The sequence below is a fragment of the Mustelus asterias genome, chromosome 20 (assembly GCF_964213995.1).
Source record: "Mustelus asterias chromosome 20, sMusAst1.hap1.1, whole genome shotgun sequence".
NCBI classification, from domain to species: domain Eukaryota; kingdom Metazoa; phylum Chordata; class Chondrichthyes; order Carcharhiniformes; family Triakidae; genus Mustelus; species Mustelus asterias.
The window spans coordinates 71,459,659-71,482,665 of NC_135820.1; the positions used below are offsets into that span (position 1 = coordinate 71,459,659).

General features: G+C 44.8%; 1 protein-coding gene across 1 annotated transcript in view; it reads left to right on the forward strand.

Annotated features, from left to right (window-relative positions):
• Positions 1 to 718: 718 nt before the first annotated feature.
• The window catches only part of slc13a3 (solute carrier family 13 member 3), a 44,489-nt gene continuing 22,200 nt past the window's right edge, over positions 719 to 23,007 (forward strand). Inside the window, exons 1-7 of the mRNA XM_078236814.1 lie at positions 719 to 829; positions 3,600 to 3,865; positions 15,392 to 15,570; positions 16,427 to 16,484; positions 18,461 to 18,649; positions 20,327 to 20,452; positions 22,749 to 22,841. Of these exons, the coding sequence (XP_078092940.1) occupies positions 719 to 829; positions 3,600 to 3,865; positions 15,392 to 15,570; positions 16,427 to 16,484; positions 18,461 to 18,649; positions 20,327 to 20,452; positions 22,749 to 22,841 (1,022 nt within the window). The remainder of the gene's footprint in view (positions 830 to 3,599; positions 3,866 to 15,391; positions 15,571 to 16,426; positions 16,485 to 18,460; positions 18,650 to 20,326; positions 20,453 to 22,748; positions 22,842 to 23,007) is intronic.

Here is a 23,007-nt window from a genome sequence, read left to right on the forward strand (position 1 = left end):
CACAAGTTCTCACAAGGGTGGCACAGTGACACAGTGGTTAGCATCGCTGCCTCACAGCACCAGGAACCCAGGTTCAATTCCCGGATTGGGTCACTGTCTGTGTGGAGTTTGCACGTTCTCCCCGTGTCTGCGTGGGTTTCCTCCGGCTGCTCCGGTTTCCTCCCACAGTCCAAAGATGTGCCGGTTAGGTGAATTGACCGTAGTAAATTGCCCCTTAGTGTCAGGGGGGCTAGCTCGGGTAAACGTATGGGGTTATGGGGATAGGGTCTGGGTGGGATTGTGGTCAGTGCAGACTCGATTAGCCGAATGGCCTCCTTCTGCACTGTAGGATTCTATAAGTTATCCAGCTTACTTTGAACATACTTGAATACAACGATCCATTGTGTGGAACACAAGTTTTCCCAGTTTAGTGGACGGTGTTTCTCGCCAGGGAGGAATGAAATCTACAATGAACATCTCCCCACACAGTATTATGTCACCTGCACGGTGTCCACTGGTGAACTGCAGGTTAAAATCCGGAGGTGCCATTGTTCACCACAGATGAGTGAGCAGCAGCAGCGAAGCCTTTGGACTGTCTGGGAGGTCAGGCGCTTTGGTTCAAATCTCTCTGGGTTTCACGTGTTTGAATGTTTCAGTTGCCAGAGTGCCTGAGAGTGAGAGAGAGAGTTAGCTGGAGCGAGAGTTGAGAGAGGTCTCCACAACCCAAGCCACAAGAAACATGGGCAAGATCGCGGTGATCGCCAAGAAGGCTTGGAGGCTTCGTAAGAGTTTGGTGGTCTGCTTGGGACCTCTGCTACTTTCACCCGTTCTATTTACCGCCCCTCCGAAGGTAAAAAAAACCTCTCTGTGATATGGTGCTGGGGGGAATGAGATGGGGTTTGTGGCAATGGGACTTACAAAAGGGTCATTATTTTATTAAGGAGAGGGAGAGGGACACATGGAATTGAAGGAACCTTCAAAAAACTACCTTAAATCTGCCAAGAGCGAGTTTAATCGAATAGGATCCTTAATCCAGGACCAATTCCATTAAAAAATCCCCGTCTTTCTGAGGACAGTAGAGTGCATTAAGTGCCTGCTAACTATATTCAATGATTGTATGTGTAAATTGCACCTTTAATATGTGTCTTCATTGGCGTTGGAAATTGGCAGTGGATAGAGTTCATCTTAATTTGTGGTGATCGCAAGAGGGAGACTGGGCAGACAGAACAAGCCCCTTTATTTAGGGATAGATGTTGCACTACGTTACAGGATGAGATCACCTTCCCCCTCTTCCATCCCTCCCTCTCCCCCCACGCACCCCCCCCCCCCGCCCCCTCACCCCCTCACCCAACAGCCTAACACATTGAAAATGTGTCTCAATGCTTCAGAGGAGAATAAAGTTCAGATACTCTCTGTAAAAAGACCCTCACTCTCTCTGACTCCTCCAGGTTCTTCCCAATTGTGGGAATTCTTAAAGCTTTAGTTTAAAGTTTATTTATTATTAGTCACAAGTAGGCTTACCTTCACATTGCAATGATGTTACTGTAAAAATCCCCTAGTCGCCACATTCTGGCGCCAGTTCGGGTAAGCTGAGGGAGAATTTAGCACGGCCAATGCATCTAACCAGCATGTCATTCGGACTGTGGGAGGAAACCAGAGCACCCGGAGGAAACCCACGCAGGCACGGGGAGAATGTGCAAACTCCACACAGATAGTGACCCAAGCCAGGAATCGAACCTGGGACTCTGGCGCTGTGAGGCAGCAGTGCTAACCACTGTGCCACCTTGTCACCCGGTGGCATTCTAAAATATGAAACGATGAAATGTCCACCTTGCCCCCCCTCCCCCCACCATCCGTCTGCTTTTATTTTCCATCTCTTCCAAGTCTTACAACCACTCCACAAACATACAAAAGTTGGTTTGCAACGACAATATATCCAAGGTGAGTTTTAAGCATTCTGCTCCATAATGCTGTACATGCAACATCTCCGTGTGTCCCATACATTAACAAATAGATCAACAACTTGCTTCATTGTGGAGAATGCTGAATGAGTTATGGTGGGAAATAATGCGATTTCGATTCCCAATTCCAGAGCTGGAATGACCCAACCCGTGACTCAAAATAATCTTGTGTGTTATATAATCCAGGCTGAAGAATGAAAGGGTCATTTCTGTATTTGCACACATCTTATGTACTGCAATAATATCGATGGTTAGGTGCATTGTAATCGTTCAATGTTGTTTCCCTGTGTTATCTAACACCCAGTATTTGCCAACTGCTTTTACATTACCTGGTGGGTAGCATGGGTTTCCTCCGGGTGCTCCGATGTGTAGGTTAGAGGAATTAGTGGGTTAAATATGTGAGGTTACAGGAATAGGGCCGGAGTGGTTTTGTGGTCGGTGCAGACTCGATGGGCCAAATGGCCTCCTTCTGCACTGTAGGGTTTCTAGATTTCTATGTTCCAAAACAGATACCTTCATGATCATACCCGGCACGGTGGCACAATAATTAGCATTGCTGCCTCACAGCGTCAGGGATCCGGGTTCGATTCCCGGCTTGGATCACTGCCTGTGTGGAGTCTGCACATTGCCTGCGTGGGTTTCCTCCGGGTGCTCCGGTTTCCTCCCACAGTCCGAAAGACATGCTGGTTAAGTGCATTGACCATGCTAAATTCTCCCTCAGTGTACCCGAACAGGCGCTGGAGTGTGGCGACTAGGGGATTTTCACAATAACTTCATTGCAATGTTAATGTAAGCCTACTTGTCACATTAATAAATTAACTTAAAACTAATCTTCGTAGATTTGACACCAGATTACATACGTAACATTTAACTTCATGTTCAGATGCAGAGGTCCCTGCACAAGGGCTTTTACAGGGCAATGATGGGCCTTGGTTTCTGTTAGAGTACACCACTCTAAGAATTACACAGAATTCTGTCTACAGGAAGATGAAGGAAGCAACAAAGGTCACATCCAGGAAGAAGAGGCTCATATTAGCTGCAAAATGTTGTAACCTATTATTCATATCCTAGGTATCCTGTAAAGGTGATAAAACAAATGAACGTAGAATCTCTACAGTGCAGAAGGAGGCCATTTGGCCCATTTAGCCTGCACCGACCACAATTGCACCCAGGCTCTATCCTTGCAATCCCATGTATTTACCCTAGCTAGTCCCCCTGACACTAAGGGGTATTTTACCATGGCCAATCTTCCTAACCCACACATCTTTGGGCTGTGGGAGGAAACCGGAGCACCCGGAGGAAGCCCACGCATAAATGGGGGGAATGTTCAAACTCCACACAGACAGTGAGCCTAGGCCTGATTTGAACCCAGGTCCCTGGCTCCCTGGCACTGTGAGGCAGCAGAGCTCACCACTCTGCCACCGTGCCCCTCCACCACCCCCCGACAACACAGAAAGGAGAACTGGACAAAAACTTCAAATGATAACATTTACTGGGTTGTGTGGAGAGTGTAGGGGAGTGGGATTAATGTTAAAAAGCTGGAATAGGCACTATGGGCCAAATGGCCTCCTGCTGTTGGTATACCATTGTATGATTCTAAGAAACGCAAACCTCTTCCCATATAGAGTAGAAATAATCATTGCATTTTATCTTTCCTAGGAGGGAAAATGTCTCTACGTGATTCTTCTCATGGCGTTATACTGGTGCACGGAAGCTTTACCTATCGCTGTGACATCTCTGTTCCCCATTAGTCTATTCCCTCTATTTGGTATCTTACCATCTAGCAAGGTCTGTCCTCAGTACTTCCTTGACACCAATGCTCTCTTCATGAGTGGTCTGATTATGGCATTGGTGATTGAAGAATGGAACCTCCACCGGCGAATAGCATTGTCTGTCCTCCTGTTTGTGGGAACATCTCCATCCATGTAAGTAATGAGAATACAAATGAGTTTTCATTTAGTGATTAAACCAAAGAGGAAAGGCATGGTCTTATTAACCCCAGGTAGAAATCAAACCTTTACAGTCAATGGCAATCTGAGAAAGGCGATGGCCTCGTGGTATTATCGCTCAACTATTAATCCAGAAACTCAGCTAATATTCTGGGGACCCCAGGTTCCAATTCTGCCACGGCAGATGGTGGAATTTGAATTCAATTAAAAATATCTGGAATTAAGATCATCAAGAAACCATTGTCAGTTGTCGGAAAAGCCCATCTGGTTCACTAATGTCCTTTAGAGAAGGAAATCTGCCATCTTTACCTGGTCTGGCCTACATGTGACTCCAGAGCCACAGCAATATCATTGCCTCTCAACTGCCCTCCAAGGGCAACTAGGGATGGGCAATAAATGCTGGCCAGCCAGTGACGCCCATGTCCCACGAATGGATGAAAAAGAACAATTATAGGCTTTTTATGGAACTATTATTTTCCCTCAATGGTCCAAATGTAGTTCTTGCCCACACAATCCCACAGCCGTACTTATATGATTTTGGAAAAGTGGCATGACTTAGAGCTTAACAATTATCCATTGGTTACAATCCTCTTAATCAATGCAGCAACTTACGGATTCTGATGGTTAGTCACAGAAAAATCAGGCAGGAGATTAGCGGAAACCTCAAATAAACCTTGTAAACCGTAGATCACAAAAAAAGTTAATGATGTCTTTCTTTATAATCAAATGGCAAAGCAAGCACAAAGAGGTTGGGAAATACCAAAAGTGCAATATATGTTTGATTTGATTTTATTATTGTCACTTGTATTGGTTGGTGAAAAGTATTGTTTCTTGTGCGCTAAGTAAAGGGGCACTGGAACCTTAAGTGTTCATGTGACATTGAAATAGAAATTTCTGGAAACATTCAGCAGCTCACTGGAGAGGAGAAGGTGGGGCTAACATTTCAGAGTCCACCCTTCAGCATGCTGGAATATTAACCCCGGGTTTCACTCTTTGTTCTTTCTACCAGAAGGATGTGGGGGCTTTGGAGAGGGTACAGAAAAGATTTACCAGGATGTTGTCTGGTATGGAGGGCATTAGCTATGAGGAGAGGTTGGAGAAACTTGGTTTATTCTCACTGGAACGACAGAGGTTGAGGGACGACCTGATAGAAGTCTACAAGATTATGAGGGGCATGGACAGAGTGGATAGTTAGAAGCTTTTCCCCAGAGTGGAAGAGTCAATTATTGGGGACATAAGTTTAAGGTGTGAGGGGCAATGTTCAAAGGAGATGTACGAAACAAGTTTTTTACACAGAGGGTGGTGGGTGCCTGGAATTCGCTGCTGGGGGAGGTAGTGGAAGCGGATACGATAGTGACTTTTAAGGGGCGTGTGGACAAATACATGAATAGGATGGGAATGGAGGGATATGGTCCCCGGAAGGGTAGGGGGTTTTAGTTCAGTCAGGCAGCATGGTCAGTGCAGGCTTGGAGGGACGAAGGTCCTGTTCCTGTGCTGTAATTGTCTTTGTTCTTTGTTGAGTATTTGCAGCAATTTATTTGTCCTTTCAGATTTCCAACATCTGAAATACTGTCTCTTAATTTTTGTTCACTTGACATTACTCTGCCCACTGGGGAAGATGTCAATCTAGTTGAATTAAATTATATCTAATATCGGCATGACAAGAGTGGACAGAGGAATGTCATGCAAATTGGGGAGAATATGATGGCTCATTTGACCCTTCATAAGAATGTTAAGTACAAGAATCTGGAAAAAAATGTTGAACAAAAGGCTAAGGCATCATTTCAACCTGGTTTCATGATTTCACAAATCTTATGTACCAACTCCCCTGCCAAAACTAGCATTATTTTAACTCTTAGGAACTCTTAGGGCGGCACGGCGGCACAGTGGTTAGCACAGCTGCCTCACAGTGCCAGGGACCTGGGTTCGATTTCCGGCTTGGGTTACTGTCTGTGTGAAGTTTGCGCATTGTCTGCGTGGGTTTCCTCCGGATACTCCAACTTCCTCCCACAGTCCAAAGATGTGCGGGTTAGGTGCATTGGCCGTGATATATTGCCCCTTAGTGTCTGGGGGATTAACAGGGTGAATACATGGGATTGTGGGGATAGGGTCTGGCTGGGATTGTTGTCAGTGCAGGCTCGATGAGCCGAATGGCCTCCTTCTGCACTATAGAATCTCTATGATTAAAATGTGGCCTGTTCTTTAACGGGCAATTTGCTCCACAATAAGTTGCGCAAGTGAAAACATCTCCCTTTGATTTACAGATTCCCACACAGTCTCAATTACATTTTGCACTATAGGCTTTAGAATACAGCTTAGATTTTCTAATGACCATTATGTTATCACCAAATTTAATCCATTCATTTTAAATGGGGTAATGTTTGCATTTAAAAAGTCCGATTCATATATTTAGGCCCAAATATTGTGAAATAAGATATTGAGCATCCTATAACCATGGACTATTATTTAAATGGTAAAAAATTGCAGCATGCTGCTGTGCAGAGGGACCTGGGTGTCCTTGTGCAGGAATTTCAAGGCGTTGGTTTGCAGGTGCAGCAGGTAATTAAAAAGGCAAATGGAATTTTTTCCTTCATTGCTAGAGGGATAGAGTTTAAAAACAGTGAGGTTATGTTGCAGCTGTATAAGGTGCTGGTGAGGCCACACTTGGAGTACTGTATACAGTTTTGGTCTCCTTACTTGAGAAAGGATATACTGGCACAGAGGAGATTCACTAGGTTGATTCTGGAGTTGAGAGGGTTGGCTTATGAGGGGAGACTGAGTAGACTGGGGCTATACTTGTTGGAATGCAGAAGAATGAGGGGAGATCTTATAGAAACATATAAGATTATGAAGGGAATAAATAAGATAGAAGCAGGGAAGTTGTTTCCACTGGCAGGTGAAACTAGAACTAGGGGGCATAGCCTCAAAATAAAGGGAAGCAGATTTAGGACTGAGTTGAGGAGGAACTTCTTCACACAAAGGGTTGTGAATCTGTGGAATTCCCTGCCCAGTGAAGCAGTTGAGGCTACCTCATTGAATGTTTTTAAGGCAAGGATAGATAAATTTTTGAACATTAAAGGAATTAAGGGTTATGGTGAGCGGGCGGGCAAGTGGAGCTGAGTCCACAAAAAGATCAGCCATGATCTTATTGAATAGCGGAGCAGGCTCGAGGGGCCGGATGGCCTACTCCTGCTCCTAGTTCTTATGTTCTTATAAGGAATGGATATTTTGTATGAAAGCCTCAAATATTCAAAAATACGCATAAAATATTTCTCTCATGCCTAGGGGTGGCACAATGGCACAGCGGGTTAACACTGCTGCCTCACAGTGCCAGGGACCCGGGTTCGATTCCCAGCTTGGGTCACTGTCTGTGCGGAGTCTGCACATTGTCTGTGTGGGTTTCCTCCGGGTGCTCCGGTTTGCTCCCATAGTCCGAAAGACGCGCTGGTTAGGTGCATTGGCCGTGCTAAACTCTCCCTCAGTGTGTCCGAACGGGCACCGAAGTGTGGCGACTAGGGGATTTTCACAGTAACTTCATTGCAGTGTAAATGTAAGCCTATTTGTGACACTAATAACATTTTAAAAATATTGCTAATTAAATAATTTGAATTTTTGGTTAAAAGACTAAAATAAAATAAGTATGTGTAATTTAAACTTTACTACAGACTGGAATCAACATTTTCTGAAGTGTACGGTAGAAAGATAAGAATGGGAGTGAAGGAGAAAATCTTACAGAAAACCATATTTTACATCGTCAAACATATTTACATATTGGACTAATTGGCACCACTCATAACGGGCCAACAATGCAGAGGGGCACCCCCGGATGGATATTCGATCGGGTCCCCCCCTGTACAGCTGAGAGACTCACGAATTTCAGAAACTGCGGGAGATCCCTAATCTGCCTAGCAACAGCCTGTAGCTGCATTTTAAACTGGTCAAGGACGATCAAGACCCCTATGAAACGAGCCATAGAGTGGGTTATCAAAACCAAGCTATCACTGAAACATTACTAATTCGGCCAAGGCAGACATAAAAATCTGATAAACCAAGATATAAGAATAAAAGGTTAGAATGAAGTACTCCAGACATCCAACAAGACAGGATAACATTAACACTCAATCTCACAAGCAGGAAACACAGACACGGGACAATAGGATCAAATTCAAATAAGGGGACACATAGAGATGATAATGGGAAACGCATTTAGACACCGGGGCAGGACCAAGTAATCCCATTAACACGAACACACACCATACAAATGCAAATTGACAAGCCTCCCAGAGAACTTCCTGACCTGACAGACCACTTTATACATATTGTAAAAAGATGCATAATCAAATGTTCCCGCTCAAATTTGGAGCCCTATAAAGATCCAGGGCTGATGTAATCCAATTGAGATCAACGTGGCCAAGCCACTGTTTCTGAGCTGGCTACGGGGGTCTCCCTGGGATCCCAGTAATTGTACAATAAAGACACGCTTTGAACCTTGATTTGCGACTCAACGTCTATTCTGCACTGGTAAGGGATATTTCCCTACAACAAAATGGCGTAGTCACGGCAGGATTTGATATCTGACTTCTGACTGATGGCCACAGTTTGAAAGTCGGGATCAAATTTAAACGAATCTGATACAAATCCAGAGCAGTCAGAGGCGAGTGCAGGTCTCCGTTCAAAGTGAGGTACCTTTAAGGGTTAGGGTTTGTCTGTTTTGAGTATTGTTGTCTTGTAGAACTGTATAATCTTGCCTAAGTTTTAAATTGAAACAGAAGTCCGCACTAAAGAGGTACAGGTCAGAACAACCGCGTGGAAGAAGGTAAGTAACTGTTAACTTTAATAGGAGTAAAGGACCAAAGGTAAAGATAACAGGTTTTGGGCTATTTGATAACAAAGAATTAAGACTAATATAAAGATAAGTACCGCATGCAGAACTAATTGGTGTAACTAACCCAGGATTGTAAATGAAACCGCTGTCTGTGCCAAGGCAATAGGACAAGGGAGTGCTTGACTCAAGGTGCCCTACCCTAAACTGGACGTTAAGAGGAGAAATCTCCCACGCTAAGGTTGGGTTTTGAAGCGGGCGCTAAGAGGGACAGGCACTCAGGGTGCAAGGCACGGACAGTGTAAATCGGGTAACAACACTGACTCTGAAGGGACGAACAACCTCAGAGTCGATACAGTTACTAACTATAACAGGGGCTTTGATAACAGAGTACAGGTGTGTAAGTGTTGAGGAAAAGTGGACCCGATCCATCCTGACCAAGAGACACGACGACGGAGGATCCATTAGGGACCCGGGCGGAGTTTGATAACCTTGTTCGTCTGTAGGGAACACCACAGCCCATAGCAGGATACCCGGTTTTGGGGGGTAACGGATCAACCCTGCTAGTGGGGGTGGTGGCCGAGCGGGAGGCGTTGTACTTAGAGGGGCTGGGAACAGGGGCGGACAAACCCACTAAACAACCAGCACACATCCCAATAAGACAACACAAAATAGTCCAAGCGTGAGGTGTCAGGAATAGTTGGGGGAGCCCAGGGGAAAGAGACCCACTGGAACCTCACTACGAGGCTCTACAGCAATACAGACGGTGCTGGGGCAGTATCAGTGACAGGAGTTGAGGCACTTTTACTGTAGCAGCCAGCATGCGGGGGTTGCAGGACTGCTAGACAGAAAAATGGCAGACCACGTTGTTAAGGGAGAAACTGCAGTAGCTCTCATTTTAAAGTATCTGTTAGCCAGAGAAGCGATTGTTGCAAAGATGAAACGGAACGGGTGGAACGCATCACAAACTTTAGAAGATCAAAGAAAGTGGGTAGACGGAGTTAAACGGGACAAAACAAAAGTAATGGGAGTAATATTAGTGACCCAGTTAGCTGGACTAATTGAGGAAGTAAATGCCTCTATGGAGGAGAGACACAAAGAGACAGAGCAAATTAAAGTATTACAGGAGAGAGTGAGGGAATTAGAATACAGAAACCACACTGCGGAGATAACGCAGAGATCAGAGGAAACGGACCCTCGGCGCCCATACGAGTCAGTGCAGAAACATACAGCCACTCCAGCATCAAAAGAAAACATAGACAATTATAATCTAGCGCCAGTCACGAGAGGAGGGACGTTAGCACAACCAAAGGCAACCTATAAGCCTTTTACGCCAGGGGAAAGGCAGCAGATGGATAGGAGAGATCTTAGTTTTTGTATTTCAGTGTGTTTGTGAGATCTGGTAGCTTGTCGAATGTAGGTGGTTGTTGTAGTAATTAGATTGAGAGCAGGGAGCTCTTTGTTCCTGTGGAATGTTTGCTACAGGCAGTAGGTGCAGTACATTGCACCTTGGTTTAGCCTCAGGGGGGCTGGGAGAGTGTTAAAACTGTAAAGATTCAAGTGATAGGATTTCTTGAATTTACTTCTGCTTTGAGTCAATTACAGTTTGGAAAAAAGAAGAATAAAAGCGATTGTCTTAATCAATGTTCAGTATTCTCTTTGAATGTTTTACACTCATCCCAGTCTGAAATGATAAGTTTGAATGAAAAAGGATGTACTGTGGAATGACTTTTGGAAGCTTCCATGTGTGTGTGTGTGTGTTTAAACAAAGTGGTTGCGTGGATGCTTTGTTGTTGTTTGTTTTAATGTTAAGAAAGGATTTAAACCTTGGAAGGAAGCATGTGCTCTTTCCTTTGTCTTGAAGTAGAAATTATAAGAGTTAGTTGAGGAGTTAAGAGAAGAAAATAAGTTATTTTGTGGAAAGGTAGAAAAGCAGGAACAAAAGACTGAGGTCTATGAATTAGTTTAAAGTGTATCAAGTCAGTGAAATACAGTATTAATCGCAGAATATCGCGATTTGCGAACGTCAGATAGTTTAGTATTCGGAACTAGTTAAAATTATGTACTGCCGTCGGAATTTCATGAGCCATCAAGGTTCAAGGTTTGCCAAATATAAAAGCACTGCAAAGCTTAAAACCTAGCCAGTTAAGAAACCAAAATGTTCCTAATCAAATAACTGGTATGTATTGTACCTGCTTTGATTTTGATTCGGCGCCTGTTACTTTTCCTAGAGTGCGGGGGTTTCGATCTGGAGCTCAGTTTAAAAAAAAAAAAGAAACGGCTTAAATTAAAAGGGTTTGGATATCACGGGTACGATGTGTAAAGTGGTATGATACAACTGCCGCTTGATTATTTTTATTATACAGTATAGCACTGCCATATAGACACAAGAATAACATCAAATCCTGAAAAGCCTTAACCAACTTTGTATGATATATTCATATACTATATTGGGCATTGATAAAGACATAATTATTTTGTGAAGTACTGTGGTGCGGCACTTGCACGCAAACAAATGATCAAATTGGAGATAGTGTAAGAGTACATCATATAAAGATCGGAGCTGTATGGCATGTGATTTTAATGGGGAAAGCGATGTCTTTTGATAAGATTACAGACAAATGAATGGATGTCCAATTGCAGCCAAAAAGGGCCAGTACAAAGTGTTATTTAATTCACACTAAGCTTGCTATGGATGGGGGATGCCAATTCAAGTTGATTCGGACCAGGGAACACATTTCACAGGAAAGGTTCTGAAAAACATTTGCCAACTATTAGGAATAAAACAAAAAATTTCACATCCCCTATCACCCACAAAGTTCCGGGATGGTGGAGAGGATGAATCGGACTCTAAAAATAACAATGGCAAAAGCAATGCAATCCTCAGGTAGAAATTGGACAGAAGTCCTACCTGCAGTTCTGATGAGGCTTAGGGCGACCACAAATCGAACTACCGGCTTGACTCCATACGAGCTGATGACCGGGCGAGCAATGCACTTACCCGAAAACATTATTACAGGCTGGACAGATGTGGGTCCGATAAAAGATAGGATCCGACAATACATCCGAGACCTTAGCACCCAATTGAAGGGGATGCGCCGGTCCGTAATTTCTAATCAGGCACAGGTCGACGCAGAGGGGGACTCAGAAATATTACCAGAAGTCCCAAAAGCCGGGAGCCGGGTATTAACAAAAGTGCTTCCTGCAAAACCAGGATTTGCCCCAAGATGGCACGGACCTTACGAGGTCATTATTAGCGGAGATACCTGTGCCTGTATAGATATAAGGGGACAAGGGGTCTGGAAACACTGGACCCAATTAAAACTATATGAGGACAAATGAACTAAAAAAATACCGTTTTGCTCATTCAACTTCCACAGGAACCAGGACCAGATCTACTATCAAGACGTCGGAACCAACTACTTTTAATTTGATTGCCTGTTTATTTTCTGTATATACTGTAATTGTAAAATACTGTTGGAAAAAAAAAGAGCGATATGGGAACAGGGACATATCTGATAATAACCCTGACCATTGTAAATACACTCCAACATATGGGGGTTAGGGGAGCAGAACCACCAATCATGGAAGGAAACCTATTCCTGAAAACACACATCCAGATCTATGGGAATAGGACCGCTTGTTACCCCTCAGCGCGATCAGTAAACTCCCTATTCATCGCAACACCAGGGTGGCTCCCACAAGAGTTATTCACTATTGACACATCGGGGGCACCCTGCTAAGAACATATTGGGTACTTTAAGCAAGGGATACAAGGAAGGTGTGTAGAGCTCACTGAGCCGGGAATTCTAAGGGGGACGGGACCCCAACCGGAGGAGACACTTGGGAACTACCCACAAGGAGATAAGGGAGAGGGATGGGGGTGCGTGCATGCCTTTGTCCCTAAAAATGATTCGTGCGCTGAGGCACATTGTGCTCTCCAGGAGTGCCGGGTCCGGGAAGGACACTTCACCTGTGACTGCAAGCAACAGAAATGCATTGCAGTCACCGCGGGTAGGCAGCTTATGTGTGGCAAGTGCAACAGCACCCACGTAAGCTCAGCCTCAGGGACATATCCATTTGATTCTCACCAAGAAGTACAATCAAGTGGACAGTCCAGGGGGAGGGAAGGTCCCACAAGATGGGGCCATGCGGTCAAACGACCCCGGGGAAATGCATGTTATCGGGTTAAAGACGGGTACGTGTTTTTATTTAAAAATGTATACATGACGGCCACAGACAGGCCTCCAAGGTTCTTTTCCGTAGGGACAATCAGACCTCTCACGGTTCCATGCCCAAGTGAGGGGCATGTCCAGAAACGCATAGTGACCAGGGCCATCAGCGCAGAATTTTGCTCCGACTGGCAGGCCCCTGTCACACTAGGGTCTTCTTTAGGATATGGATTTCTGGGGACACTATCCCTGGGAGGCGCCGCAGGGGTGATCAGTGCCAGTAATAGGAACTTCTTCATATGTGGACTGACCATTTTAGGAAACAACACCCTACAAGCATTAGGCGCAATTGACCAAGAACTCGCAGAACTCAGACTATACACACAACAAACGAGATATGCGGTGGACTATCAGCTAGCCAGACAAGGGGGGGTATGCACCATCATCAAGGAAAAATGCATCACATACGTACACGACGAGACACTAAACATAACAGCAGCCATGTCCGGGATACAAAAGCAATTGGATAACTTTAAACAGGGGTTAACAGGGACTGATGGGTGGTTAGGATGGCTGTTTAACACCGTTTGGGGAGCATATATTATGAAGGGATTAATCCTAGTAGTAGCCATCCTGTTCACAGTCTGCCTTGGCCTAACCTGTATTAAAGTGATATGTGCAAATATTACATCAAGAATGCTACCCACTGCCAGTATCCAGATGCAAGAACTTAACAACGATACAGAAGAAGAGGAGCAACGACAAGGACAACAGCTGTACAAATCACTGTTCCTCTGAAGGTCGTCCATGGGGGGTCAGCCATGAATGGCACCCCCTGGACGAGAGGAGGGACTGAAGGAGAAAATCTTACAGAAAACCATATTTTACATCGTCAAACATATTTACATATTGGACTAATTGGCACCACTCATAACGGGCCAACAATGCAGAGGGGCACCCCCGGATGGATATTCGATCGGGTCCCCCCCTGTACAGCTGAGAGACTCACGAATTTCAGAAACTGCGGGAGATCCCTAATCTGCCTAGCAACAGCCTGTAGCTGCATTTTAAACTGGTCAAGGACGATCAAGACCCCTATGAAACGAGCCATAGAGTGGGTTATCAAAACCAAGCTATCACTGAAACATTACTAATTCGGCCAAGGCAGACATAAAAATCTGATAAACCAAGATATAAGAATAAAAGGTTAGAATGAAGTACTCCAGACATCCAACAAGACAGGATAACATTAACACTCAATCTCACAAGCAGGAAACACAGACACGGGACAATAGGATCAAATTCAAATAAGGGGACACATAGAGATGATAATGGGAAACGCATTTAGACACCGGGGCAGGACCAAGTAATCCCATTAACACGAACACACACCATACAAATGCAAATTGACAAGCCTCCCAGAGAACTTCCTGACCTGACAGACCACTTTATACATATTGTAAAAAGATGCATAATCAAATGTTCCCGCTCAAATTTGGAGCCCTATAAAGATCCAGGGCTGATGTAATCCAATTGAGATCAACGTGGCCAAGCCACTGTTTCTGAGCTGGCTACGGGGGTCTCCCTGGGATCCCAGTAATTGTACAATAAAGACACGCTTTGAACCTTGATTTGCGACTCAACGTCTATTCTGCACTGGTAAGGGATATTTCCCTACAACAGGAGAAAGGGGGGGAAAGTAGTCTTAGTAAATTGTAAAATAATCAGTTAAACTTTGCTGGACAATCAGATTTAATTCTCCTTCAGGTCGAGGCCGTCGGGATCATCATTTCAGGGTGGCATGGTGGCACAGTGGAGGGCAGCATGGTGGCACAGTTGAGGGTGGCACAGTGGCACAGTGGTTAGCACTGCTGCCTCACAGCTCCAGGGACCTGGGTTCGATTCCCAGCTTGGGTCACTGTCTGTGCGGAGTCTGCACATTCTCCCCATGTCTGCGTGGGTTTCCTCCGGGTGCTCCGGTTTCCTCCCACAGTCCAAAGATATGCTGGCTAGGTGCATTGGCCATGTTAAATTGCCCCTTAGTGTCTCAGGATGAGTAGGTTAGAGGGGTTAGCAGGATAAATATGTGGGATAATGGCGATAAGGTCTCGGTGGGATTGTTGTCAGTGCAGACTTGATGGGCCGAATGGCCTCCTTCTGCACTGTAGGGTTTCTATATCCAATGACTGAACTTGGCTATCTCTCTATCTATATTGAGCAACCCTTTTGATTCCTGAACTTCTACTCTTAACCTATTTGTCTTTCTGTTCATCCAGTTTCCACGATTGATTGCCGATTTGCAATGCCAGTTTCATGCCTGGATGGCAAATTGAAAATCTACCATCAGCATAGATTTTCACTCTCAGATGTTATATTGCATAAGGAATATTTGCAGCATTTATCATTTTCAATGCAGTGTGTTAACTTCCTTTACCCTAATTCAGAATTCACTCAGAAACTGATTCTTGTAGCAAAGATTTAGCGCTGTTGTTGTCTTGTGTTTTGTAGGCTTATCCTGGGAATGATGATAACCACAGCTTTTTTGTCAATGTGGCTTAGTAACACTGCCACAACTGCCATGATGATGCCAATAGCCAATGCAGTGCTCCAAAGCTTATTTGGCAGCATAGAACTCACCCAGAAGTCAATTATGCTTAAAGATGGCATAGATGGCTTAGACCCTAAAGGTAATTCTAAAATTCTGGACAACACTGATACTTACAATGTTAATGCATTAAACTCTCCAAACTGAAGGTTTGGGTTTTGCTGAAAGAATACATTTTGTCAAAAGTTTTTGTCTTGCACTCATCAGAACAATTGCAAAAATAACAATGTCACGGAGAGACAGCCACTTTATACTGTATGAGAAGAGAATGTTGATTGGTTGGCAAGTGGACTCTGATTGGTAGAGGTGTTGCCATAGAGAATGTACCAGTTAATGGTGGCTGACAGTTAACTGCTAAGCATAATTTGAACTTTTAAACCAGACAGCTTGACTCTGATTGGTCAAGGAATGGGCTATCACTTATTTTGTTCAGCTGAAACAGGCACAATGTGTGCACCTGTTCTTCCTGTCTACAAAGAACAGGGCCCTGTGCATTAATATATGTATGCATGTAAATCGTGGTGGATACTACTGACAACAGGTAGACTTTTTAAAATGATAAATTAGGAGCCAATCGTCTGGGACAAAAGGCTACAACATCCCATTTAACCCTTTACACTGCCACAAGACTGTCAGGAATTGAACACTTTCCTGAAGGGAAAATCCAAACATTTAACAGTAAATGGCCAAATTTTATAGGTACTTTCTGTAAGATTTAATTGCCCCAGAAACTACTGATTGTACATTTTTAAGATCAGCCAATTAAAGAATTGATTAACATCTATTTGTTCCGACAACATCCAAAAACTGCCTGTTATTTAATCAGAAGAGCTTAGTTTGAAACTTAATATTGTCAAGGGGCATTATGTTTGATATCTATTGTATAAAATTGAATAAAACAGGATTTGTCTACTACCTTTCTTTTTTTCCTTCCTCAGATAAAACTTCAAAGGAGTCAATACCCAATGAGGTGTCATGTTTTATTACTGATGACAGGTACGATGTTACAATTACCAAGTATAAAATGGTCCTGGAGGTTGAATGCACTCTAACCTGCGTGTTAGGCAAAATTTATTCTATCTATCTTAAAAGAAAATGTTCTTCAATGTGCCATTAGTTTTTTAGTATAAAAAAGGGCTATGTGCTTCAGCTATTTTGTGTGCAGTAATGCTAGCACCAAAACAATTTAAAGGAGCTATTACACCGTCTCACCTTGCTGTGAAATTAGACTTTGCGTTTTTAATACGCAAACACTTCAAATAATCCTCCGGGTGCTCCGGTTTCCTCCCAGTCTGAAAGATGTGCTGGTTCGGTGCATTGGCCGTGCTTAGTTCTCCCTCCAGCAGAGAGAGTGGTGGAATGTGGGTTTACTGGGGTGAGATGAAAGATGGTCAGATTGACTCCTGAAGGGTGGCACAGTGGTACAGTGGTTAGCACTGCTGCCTGTACAGGGCATTGGTGAGGCCCCAGCTGGAATACTGTGTGCAGTATTGGTCCCCTTATTTGCGGAAGGATATATTGGCCTTGGAGGGAGTGCAGAGAAGGTTCACCAGGTTGATACCAGAGATGAGGGGTGTTGATTATGAGGAGAGACTGAGCAGATTGGGTTTGTACTCGTTGGAATTTAGAAGGCTGAGGGGGATCTTATAGAGACCTATAAGGTAATGAAGGGGCTGGATAGGGTAGAGGTGGAGAGATTCTTTCCACTTAGAATGGAAACTAGAACTAGAGGGCACAGCCTCAAAATAAAGGGGGGTCAGTTTAGGACAGAGTTGAGGAGGAACTTCTTCTCTCAGAGGGTGGTGAATCTCTGGAATTCTCTGTCCACTGAAGTGGTGGAGGCTACCTCGTTGAATATGTTTAAATCACGGATAGATGGATTCCTGATCGGTAAGAGAATTAGGGGTTATAGGGATCAGGCGGGTAAGTGGAACTGATCCACTTCAGATCAGCCACAATCTTATTGAATGGCGGGGCAGGCTCGAGGGGCTAGATGGCCCACTCCTGCTCCTATTTCTTATGTTCTTATGTTCTCAGAGCTCCAGGGACCTGGGTTTGATTCCTGGCTTGGGTCACTGTCTGTGTGGAGTCTGCACATTCTCTCCGTGTCTGCGTGGGTTTCCTACGGGTGCTCCGGTTTCCTCCCACAATCCGAAAGATGTGCGGGTTAGGTGCATTGGCCGTGCTAAATTCTCTCTCAGTGTACCCAAACAGGCCCCAGAGTGTGGCCACTAGGGGATTTTCACAGTAACTTCATTGCAGTGTTAATGTAAGCCTACTTGTGACACTAATGAATAAACTTAAATTTGAACTTTAAAACATTCACAGTAAATTATTTTGTCTTTCTATTCAGCATCGGCTGACATGTTTGTTTTAAAAATAATAACCACATTTATTCTAACATTCTAACTATAGCCTAAAACTTCTCCCCTTTGTGCACTTTCATAGAATCCCTCCAATACAGAAGGAGGCCATTCAGCCCTTCCAGACGACACCAACAACAATCCCACCCAGGCCCTATCTCCACTATTTACCCCAGTTAGTCCCCCTGATACTAAGGTTTAATTTAGCATGGCCAATCAACCTAACCTGCACATCTTTGGACTGTGGGAGGAAACCGGAGCACCCGGAGGAAACCCACGCAGACACGGGGAGAATGTGCAAAGACTACTAAGACAGTCATCCAAGGCTGGAATTGAACCCGGGTCCCTGGTGCTGTGAGGCAGCAGTGCTAACCACTGTGCCCACCATTGTGCCACCCACTCTGCCCTGTTGGTATTACATTGACTGTGGCCTTTATGTGCCTTACACAGCCTGGCTTTTTATTGTTTTATGCACTCATTGATACATGGACATACTATTGGCCATTTATCTTAATCTGCTGCTCCTGACTCCTGGAACACTTGCATGAACATTAGATGTGATAACTATAACCATTATCTGATGCTCAATATTTTGCTCTTATTCTCCAGCGGTAGTCACCCACAGAAGCCCGAGACCGATGTTAACTTTACATTAGTCCAACAGGAGAAGGAGAGGGAGACCCAGAAGAGACTCTGGAAGGGCTTTCTTATCTGTATACCTTATGCTGCCAGTATAGGAGGCACTGCCACGCTGACTGGGACCACACCAAACCTGCTGCTACTTGGACAACTGAAAACGTACAAATGATGATAAGGACCATTTGATTTTTATCGGTCGCATCCGCTCAGAAAAGCTGCAAGTTTGAAAATAATGACCATGTGATTCAGACTTTACTAGCAATTTTCATCATCAAAGTCTTGATTTTAATAATAAACTATGTCATAACGCTTTGAAACACTCAACCATAGATAACAAAACGCTCTTGATAAATATAAATGATTGCAATTTATATGTCCCTCACTGTCCCAGATCCTTACCGTGCATTTGATACATGTTCTAACATCTGGCGAAATCCATCTGATAAATATGCAATTTCTCATTGCTACAATCCTAAGGACTGTTCAAGAGATAGATTAAGTGTTGCCCGGGTGCAGTAGGCAGTGCTTATCTAAAGTCGGGATTAAGATGCATTACTGAGGCAGAACAGAAGGCTTTACCCTCGCCCGTGACTGGGATTCTCCGGTCCCGCTGCTGTGAACGGAGATTTGGCTGAGTGCCAAAACCGCCCTTCTCTTTGGCAGCGTACGGGACCGGAGAATTCTTCATATCTAACTTGTATCATAATTAACCTGGGGAATATATTTTGTCGCTGGGTGTAAGAAATGGAAGAATAAAATGACCTGCTCCATGCCACTGGAATTCTTCTTCAGGGTTTTACAAATGAATGGGAATTTTCCCAATAATGAAAACAGCTGTCGCTAGTTAACACAACGAGCTGCACAGATCTTAATAATTCCTGAGTTCAATTTTCATCTCAATGTTATGTTAGATGGTTTCACTTTGAGAGAAGATAGTGAGGTTATCACTTGGCAAGTCAAGTTGGGAAAGGGATATTGGCTGGGGAACACTATTCTTTATCGGGCGGCACGGTGGCACAGTGGTTAGCACTGCTGCCTCACAGCTCCAGTGGCCCTAGGTTCAATTCACCAGCATTTGAACAGTGAGTGAATGGGCAACCCCAGGGTAGCTGCATCTCTGGTGTTACCAAACTCCTTACAATGGGAAATTCTGACACCCACCTGAAGGTTGTGGAGGGAAGGATATACTCATACACTAAGCAAATAAGAGTTAGGAACTAAATAGCTAACAAGTGACAGAGCCATGGCCAAATCATGGATAAGGGAAGTAGTCAAAATTACTAGACAGTAGCTGAAATGGTCATTTATGGGTCTGATTTCTGTTTGAATGAGTAGGCTGAGGAATCCCATTCAGTCACTACACAAATGCTGGTGGGGTCATTGCCGAGGCACTATTAGAAACATAGAAACTAGAATCAGGAATAGGCCATTCAGCCCTTCGAGCCTGCTCCGCCATTCATTATGATCATGGCTGGTCATCAAATTTAATATCCTGATCCCCCCCCCTTTCCCCAATTATCCCTTGATCCCTTGAGCCCCAAGAGTGATATCTAAACACAATATCGGGGAAACCAGATTAGTACGAGGAAGAAAGAATTAGTGGATATGCTGATGGATAGGATGAGATGACCTGTGGAACCTAAATGCCAGCACAGACCTGTTGGACCGAATGGCCTGTTTCTGTGCGGTAAATTCTAGAGTGGTTCTATGCTCACTGTCAGCCTCGACTAAGTTCCTGTCCGCTCCACAGGTGCGGGGGAATGAACCTGAGAATTTACAATTGGTACACGTGATTTGCAACAGAAATAAGATTTTCTTTGGCTTTCTTTGTTCCAGGCACTTCCCCGGTTGCAACCTGGTGAACTTTACATCCTGGTTTATGTTCTGCTGTCCTCTAGCAATCCTGTTCCTGTTTGTTGGCTGGCTATGGATTGCTTTCCTGTACGGAGGGTTCAACCCAAGGTAACACAAAGTAGAAAGAAACTGCACACAATTTTCAGCTGCAATCTTCCTTTTTTGTGCATTCTGGTGTCAACCTCATCATACCCATTCCTCCCCCATCCCCCCTCATTTCCCCTCACCTTTCCTGAACTGTACCCCTGCCATCATTGAACTGTCCAGAAGTGGAAACCGATGGCCTAGTGGTATTATTGCTAGACTATTAATCCAGAAATTCAGCCAATGCTCTGGGGACCCGGGTTTGAATCCCGCCACAGCAGATGGTGGAGTTTGAATTAAATTTTTTTAAAATCTGGAATTAAGAATCCACTGATGATCATTGTTGATTGTTGGAAAAATCCATCTGGTTCACTAATGTCCTTTAGGGAAGGAAATCTGCCATGCTTACCTGGTCTGGCCTACATGTGACTCCAGAGCCACAGAAATATGGTTGACTCTCAACTGCCCTCCAAGGGCAACTAGGGATGGGCAATAAATGCTGGCCCAGCCAGCGACACCCATGTCCCACGAATAAATGGTCTGTCATTCAGTAACACGTGAGTACTGCATCCCTAAACTGGTGTTAGACGTGCTGGTTAGGTGCATCGACCGTGCTAAATTCTCCCTCAGTGTACCCGAACAGGTGTCGGAATGTGGCAGTACTCACGTGTTACTGAATGACAGACCATTTATTCGTGGGACATGGGTGTCGCTGGCTGGCCAGCATTTATTGCCCATCCCTCGTTGCCCTTGGAGGGCAGTTGAGAGTCAACCATATTGCTGTGGCTCTGGAGTCACATGTAGGCCAGACCAGGTAAGCACGGCAGATTTCCTTCCCTAAAGGACATTAGTGAACCAGATGGATTTTTCCAACAATCAACAATGATCATCAGTGGATTCTTAATTCCAGATTTTAAAAAAATTTAATTCAAACTCCACCATCTGCTGTGGCGGGATTCAAACCCGGGTCCCCAGAGCATTAGCTGAATTCTCCAGCCATTCATGCCGGCTGGATATTCCTGTCCCGTTGATGTGTGTTTCTCGGCGGCATGGGGTGGAATCAATGGGAAATCCCTTTGACAGCGGCAGAACCAGAAGAACCCACAGCCGGTGAGTGGCACGCAACCTTCCACTGCTGAGAAACATGCCGTGGGGCAGGGCCAGAGGATCCCACCCGATGTCTTTCAGTCGAGGTCTCAGTAAATTTAAATTCTTTGCGTCGATGCAAAAGCAAAATACTGCTGATGCTGGAAAGCTGCAATAAAAACAGGAGTGCTGGAAAATGCAGCAGTCAGGCAGCATGTGTGGAGGGAAATGTCAGTTTGATGAAGGGTCACCACCAACCTAAAACTTTAACACATGGCACGGTGGCACACGGTTAGCACCGCCGCCTCACAGCGCCAGGGACCCGGATTCAATTCCAGCCTCGGGTGACTGTTTATGTGAAGTTTGCACATTCTCCCCGTGTCTGCGTGGGTTTCCTCGGGTGCTCCGGTTTCCTTCCAAAGTCCATAGAATCTCTATAGTGCAGAGGGAGGCCATTCAGCCCATCAAGCCTACACCAACATCTCGTTGTGAATGAAAACGTTGGGGCAAATTCATAGAGTGCCTACAGTGCAGAAGGAGGCCATTTGGCCCATCGAGTCTGTACCGACCACAATCCCACCCAGGCCCTATCCCCGTAACCCCACATATTTACCCTGCTAATCCCCCTGACACTAAGGGTCAATTTATCATGGCCAATCAACCTAACCCGCACATCTTTGGACTGTGGGAGGAAACCGGAGCACCCGGAGGAAACCCACGCAGACACGGGGAGAATGTGCAAACTCCGCACAGATAGTGACCCGAGGCCGGAATTGACCCCAGGTCCCTGGCGCTGTGAGGCAGCGGTGCTAACCACTGTGCCACCGTGCCAGCCCAGAATTAGACCGGAATTTTACTGTTTCGTCCGCCATAGGAATCGGAACGGGTGAGGGGCGGGACCACGGAAATGTCTGTTGACCTCAGGCAGAATTTTCCGGTTTCGGGCCAAGCAAGGCCAGGAAACCCCGCCCGTTTCTCCACAGATGCTGCTTGATCTGCTCAGTTTTTCCTCCACCATTTGCGCTTCTATTATTATTGAATTCTTTGCGGACTTATTGAACTGGTTTTATCCCATTCTCTTGCATAGAACTGTCTGCAGGTCTGTTGACCTCCAGTTCTAGGCAAGCACACAGCACCCAACAACAATTAGATTCATTCAGATAAAAAGAAGCAAAGTTATATTGAAACTTTGCCGATGATAATTTGGGAGTTTCTTTTCCCATCTTATCCTAAGGTCATGGAGACAGAAGAAAACCTCTAACGCTGAGGCTCAAGCCAGAGTGAGAACTAAAATAAAGAGCGATTACGATAAACTGGGTCCATTAACGTAAGTATGAATGGTTTTACGGCACATTATCCTTTACAGTGCATTGACAGGCGAGGTATTTGTTTACCACCCAACTCTATCCCCTGCCAACCATGCACAAAACGGGACACAGAATATGCAAATACTGCCCGTGTGTACTGTGGTTAGTGATTTATTATCAGCAGCT